The sequence below is a fragment of the Alexandromys fortis genome, unplaced genomic scaffold, assembly GCF_014885135.2.
Source record: "Alexandromys fortis isolate MF-2015 unplaced genomic scaffold, M_Fortis_MF-2015_v1.1 scaffold_26, whole genome shotgun sequence".
Taxonomy (NCBI): Eukaryota; Metazoa; Chordata; class Mammalia; order Rodentia; family Cricetidae; genus Alexandromys; species Alexandromys fortis.
The window spans coordinates 933,889-939,888 of NW_026067894.1; the positions used below are offsets into that span (position 1 = coordinate 933,889).

The window sequence follows — 6,000 nt, forward strand, 5'->3', positions numbered from 1 at the left end:
CTAGAACTTGCTCTGTAGACAAGGTTGGCATTGAACTCAGAAATCTGCCTGCCTCTGCCTCCTGAGTGCTGGGATTAAAGCGTGCGCCACTACTGCCCAGCATTTTTTAGTTTTTTTGAGATAGTAGTTGTGGTTTATAGCCTAGGCTGGCTTTAAACTTGACCATCTTTTTGCAGCAGCCTGGATTCTAAGGCAACAGGTGTGTTCCACCATGGCCCACCTGTTGTTTTCTTTTTTAATTATTGCTGCCTTTTAAGATACAACTGTCCTAGTCAGCACCGCAACTCAGCCGCAATCAGCAGCAGTTTAGCTGCAAGAGATGCAACCTGAGGAAATTCTGTTCCCTCAGGCACCGACTCTTTCAAAGATGAACTTGTCTAAATCTCTGTCCCTCTAAAGAGCTCACAATTCAAAGGTTGAAGTAGACTTCTGCTCTCCAGAGGGGCTAAATAGCAAGCAGCCCACCTCCTCACGTCTCCCAAGAAGTTCTCATGTTTCTCCTCGCCCCTCCTTATAAACCTCCAGCTGGGTGGTGGTGGCACGCACCTTTAATCCTAGCACTTAGAAGGCAGAGGCAGGTGGATCTCTGCAAGTTCGAGGCCAGCCTGGTCTAAAGAGCTCATTCCAGGATAGTCAGGGCTACACAAAAAAAATCCTGTCTCAAAAAACAAAAAAAAAAATTCTCCACCTGGCTCCTCCCTACAACTTCCCGTCAGCTAGTTGCTAATGCAGCCTCGTGGCTGCAGGTGAATTTTATTTAATCAAACACATCTTTGCATCATTAAACATTCCAGAGCATAAACAAAAGCAACACACCTTAAAATAATATTTTACAACACTCACCCCTGGGTTTTTTATTTTTAATCTCCATCTTGTCCATCAGTTGCCAGTAGGGTGGAGCGTAAGCCAACGTAGCTCCTAGCCTCAGAGGTCATCGAACCTCACGTAGCTCATTGACTAATGGATGAACTTTCTCTTTTATCTACTTGTTTTTACTTTATGTGCATTGGTGTTTTGCCTGCATGTGTGTCTATGTGAGGGTGTCAGATCCCCAGAAACTGGAGTTCGAGACAGCTATGAGCTGCCATGTGGTTGCTGGGAATCGAACCTGGGTCCTCTGGAAGAGCAGTCAGTGCTCTTAACTGCAGAGCCATCTCTCCAGCCCCATGAATGAAGTTTTGTTTTGTTTGTTTTGTTTTTCCAGATGATTCTGGTGGAAGCCAACTCTAGTGGGTGCCTACGGCGAGACAGGGCCTCAACACACTTAGTCCAGGTCATTCTTACCATGACAAACACACACAAGATGATGAAAGGGGTTCAGAGATACCTCGAGGTCACGGAGCTAATTAGGTGGCAGTATCAGAACCCCATGTTTGCTTGCTGAGAAATGAGTAGAAGGTGGTAAAGGAGGCCCAGAGTGTTCGCCAAGGGTTCCTTTAAAAGACTAAAAGTGTGACATGTGGCCCACAGACTCCCATCTGGGATTAACAGCTGGTTGGTTTCAGGAAAGCAGCCGGATCATGAGGGCTCTGCTTCCCCTAATGGAGTCATGCCTTGCTGGAATATTTAACATGGTGGCTTTGTGGGAAGGGTTAGGGACATGCTTGGATGGCAGGTGACAGGTGTCCACAGAGGGTGGACTTGTTGTCAGCTTGACCAGATGAAGAAATGCCTGGGGGCTTGATGGGGTGCTTCGTGGTCTTTAATACCAGCACTCGGGAAGCAGAGGCAGGTGGATCTGTGTGTTCGAGGCCAGCCTGCTCTACAGAGCGTTCCAGCACAGCCAGGGCTACACAGAGAAACTGTGTCTTGAAAAACCAAACAGCAACAAAAGGAAAGGAGGAGACCAGTGCTAGGGATGGAGATCAGAACTGGAAGTGAAGGCCCACCCACCTGACTGACTGACACAGTGCACTCCAAATCCGTCTTCTTTTTGGTGGAATTCAGGCCGGGACTTGGTTGGACCGCTGGAGCTTCCTCCTTGTTCTCTGGGTGTATCTGGGTGTTTCTGTTTTCCATCGTTCTGGAGCCAGCAAGATTCCCAAGCCAGGGGCATGAGCTGCTGTTACCAAGGAGAGATCCAGTCAAGCTCCCACTTACAGGGCCCGAGACCCCATGGCTGCATCTGTGCTGCACCTGAAGCCTGAGGTGAGCAGGTCTGGACTCGGGAGGAGCAGGGCCAGCCTGTCAGAAAGGAGCCTGCACTCAAGTAGGAGCCAGTCCTATGTAGCAAGAGCTCATCGGATTCTTTAATTTCCATAGTTAGCCTGAGGAAGAGGCTCAGGAAACACGCCCAAGGTCTAGAATAGGTTCGGACATACACGTACGACTGCTGCAAACACCAGATCTTGGGCTCTTTCCCCACAGCTCTATCCTGCTCCGTCCTCAAGCCGGCCTGAGCTAGAGGGAATGAAAGCCTGGCCTTATCGAAACCAAGCATAGAGTGTCTTGCAGGACATCTCAGAGCCTTTAAAACCCTAGTGGACACTTAAAAGCCTGCCCATTAGGAGCTGGAGTGTAGTGAAATTGGTGGTGTGTTTGCCTAGCTTACACAAGCCCGCATAACCGGGTGTGGTGGCCTTGGCCTATGATTCCAGAAAGTGGAGACAGGGAATCAAGAATTCAAGGTCATCCTTGGCTACATAGTGATTTTTGAGGCCAGCTTGGACCTCAGTGTGAGAGAGAGAGAGACAGAGAGAGAGACAGAGAGAGAGAGAGAGCACACATGTGTGAGAGAGACCTGATGTCACTGCTGCTTCAATGAAAACCCCATGTTCCTACAAACAGCTGAGACATATGTCCATTGGATGCCAAGTTTCCATTGGCAACGGTAACTTGTCAAACACAGCACCCATATGCCCTGCCCCCTGGACGTGCCCTTTTATTAAACTTCCTTAGGGTCTGTGGTGGTTTGGATGAGAATGGTCCCCATAGGCTCGTATATTTGAGTACTTAGTCACCAAAGAGTTGCACTATTTGAAAAGATTAAAATAGGAGGTGTGGCCCTGTTGGAAGAAGCCCACTGGGGGTGGGCTTTGAGGTTTCAAAAGTCCAAGCTAAGCCCAGAGTATCTCCTCCTCTCCTCTCTCCTCTCTTCTCTTATCCTTTCCCCTCCCCTCCTCTCTCCCCCCTCCTCTCCTCTCCCCTCCCCTCCTCTCCTTTCCCCTCCTCTCCTTTCCCCTCCTCTCCTGTCCCCTCCCCTTCTTTCCTCTCCTCTCCCCTCCCCTCTGCTTCCCTCCCCTCCCCTCCCTTCCTCTCCCCTCTTAGGGATCAGGATGTAGCTCTCAGCTACTGCTCTGGTGCTTGCCTGCCACCCTGACACTCTTGGACTAAGCCTCTGAAACTATAAGTAAGCCCCAGTTAAATGCTTTTTTTTTTCATAAGGTCATGGTGTCTCTTCACAGAAATAGAATGGTGATGAAGACAGGCATCTCCCACTTCCTGTCCTCTGGGACTTCACTTCTGGCCATATTGTTCTAGTCCAAGTGGTCTCCATCCTCTTCCCCAGGTGTCCATGTCCACATTTCTGCTTCTCCCACATCCCATCCCATTCCATCCTGGCTTCCAGTCACTGAGTCCTTCCTCTCTCCTCTCTCCTCTCTCCTCTCTCCTCTCTCCTCTCTCCTCTCTCCTCTCTCCTCTCTNCCTCTCTCTCTCTCTCTCTCTCTCTCTCTCTCTCTCTCTCTCTCTCTGTACCTGGGTCCCCTGCAAGAACACACAGTGCTCTAACCACCGAACCACCTCTCTGACTCCCTCATATCCCCCCCTTTAACAAACAAATCAAAATAGGGGTTTTGGTAGCTGAAATCAGGTCCTTATTCTTACAAAGCAAGCTGTTTACTGGCTGAACCATCTCCCCAGCCCAAGCTCCTTTAGGGCAACATCAGCACCATTTCTATGGCAACACCTTGGCTGCTTCTCACACCCACTAGTTCTCAGAGGTCAATACCCCCTCCCCACAGGGAGAGCCTGTGACCTGGAGGTTCTCGGAGACCTTCTCTTCTAAGCCTCAGCAGGCCAGCTACTGTCCATGGAATGACCTCCTCGCTGCTGGAAGTTCTCAGCAGGATTCTCTTCCCAGCCCTGTGAGGTTCCTGTAGTAGAGAAAACAGCAGCTCAGAGTGGCCCAGCGTTTGCCTGGCACTACCTTGCTCATCTCCAAGTGGATTAAATCCCAGATCTGCCAACTCCCCAGACGGCACTGCTCACAGGGTTACCCTGCCTGTTGAAAGCATGGGCCCCTTATTTACCGTTCAAAGACAATTGTCTGTATCGCTTAAGTGCCGGGGTGCCCTCTCACACACCCCGGGGATACAGACCCCAGCTTTCTCCTCCTGCCCCTCCAAACCCCTTCTATCCCTTCTATTATCTCACCTACCTTCCCACAGTGAGACAAACCCTGTACCCCAGCTCCTACGCGGTCCAGGTTCTCAAATGGCACGAGAAACGGTGGCTGTGGCTAAGTTTCCCTTTCTTCCCCTGTGGTTTGTCACTTTCCCCCCACCTCTTTCCCATTAAGGACCCCTTAACCATCCCTCCTCTCTGGAGCTGTGCTGCTCCAGAGGGGGCTGACCCTTCTGGGAAAAATCTCCTCCGGCCCCAGACACACCTTTCTTTGTCCCCAGAATCCTCAGGTCTTAGTGTTCTACAAACCACAGACTCCTCCCCCACCCAAGGTTTGTTATGTATACAGTGTTCTGCCAGCATGTATGCCTGCAGGCAGAAGAGGGCGCCAGACCTCATTACCATGAGTCACCGAGTGGCTGGGACTTGAACTCAGGACCTCTGGAAGCACAGCCAGTGCACTTAACCACTGAACCATCGCTCCATCCCTACAAACCACAGTTTTAAGGGAACAGAAGTCCCCAAGGAAGACCAGGTCCATCAGGAGCTAGCTGACAGATTAGACAAGGAGGAGACCCTCCGGCCAGGCTGAGAAGCACATACTCCAGGGAAAGAACTGGGGTGGGGGTGGCAAAGACAGGCTTCATACTCCTTTCAGGACACCCAACCCCATTTTTGTTTGAGCTATACCCCACATACCGTACAGTATGATCATTGAAAGTCCACCGATCGGGCTAGCAAGATGACCCAGTGTGCTGTGACACACACATGTGCACACACACACTAAATAAAATATATAGTCAGGTGGTGGTAGCACACTCCTGTAATCCCAGCACTCGGGAAGCAGAGGCAGGAGGATCTCTGTGAGTTCGAGGCCAGCCTGATCTACAAAGTGAATTCCAGGACAGCTAGGACTGTTACACAGAGAAGCCCTGTCTTGAAAAAAAAAAAAAGTAATATATATTTTTTAAGAAAGCCCACTTGTCACTTAGTGGCTATTAGCACAGTCACAGGGTTGGGTTTCCAGTGACATTTATCTCAGCCCATAAAGGAATCCCAAACCCCTTGGCCATCGCTACCAGCCTTCCTGCTGGACTTGGCAACTATTATCTTTCTGGCGCTGTGAACTTGCTGTTCTGGGTTTTTTACAGAAACATGCTCATACAACTTAGTGCTCCCATGGTTCATCAATGTGATGGCAAGCATCCAAATGATGCTTCCTTGTTTTCATAAGATTTAATTGTTATGTATACAGTGTTCTGCCTGCAGACCCGGAGAGGGCACCAGATCTCATTACAGATGGCTGTGAGCCACTGTGTTGTTGTTGGGAATTGAACTCAGGACTTCTGGAAGAGCAGACAGTGCTCTTAACCTCTGAGCCATCTCTCCAGCCCGATGCTTCCCTTTAAGAAGATTTATTTTGAAGGTGTGTGTGTCGGAGGGGGGGTAAATGCAGATATCAAGGGACTAAAAGAGTGCATTGAACCCCCAGAGCTGGATTACAGATGGTTGTGAACTTTTGGGGTGTTGAGAACCGAACCTGGATCCTCTGCAATAGCAGCCAGTGTTCTTTGCTGCTGAGCCATCTCTCCAGCCCCTTTTCCTACTCTCTGTAATGAGATCTGGCGCCCTCTTCTGGCATGCAGACATACATGG

The 6,000-nt window shown here is 49.9% G+C and overlaps 1 protein-coding gene across 2 annotated transcripts in view; it reads right to left on the reverse strand.

Moving 5' to 3' along the window:
* Positions 1 to 4,480, reverse strand: part of Spata21 (spermatogenesis associated 21) — a 26,531-nt gene extending 22,051 nt beyond the window's left edge. The window contains exons 1-3 of one of the 2 annotated variants that reach the window (XM_050152831.1): positions 4,379 to 4,480; positions 3,977 to 4,094; positions 1,894 to 2,059 (exon numbers count right to left, since the gene is read on the reverse strand). In XM_050152831.1, coding sequence (XP_050008788.1) covers positions 1,894 to 2,019 — 126 coding nt within the window. In that variant the 5' untranslated portion in view covers positions 2,020 to 2,059; positions 3,977 to 4,094; positions 4,379 to 4,480. Of the gene's footprint in view, positions 1 to 1,893; positions 2,084 to 3,976; positions 4,095 to 4,378 lie in introns of those variants that run through there. The other variant, XM_050152822.1, reaches the window with a different exon arrangement.
* Between the last annotated feature and the right edge of the window lie 1,520 nt (positions 4,481 to 6,000).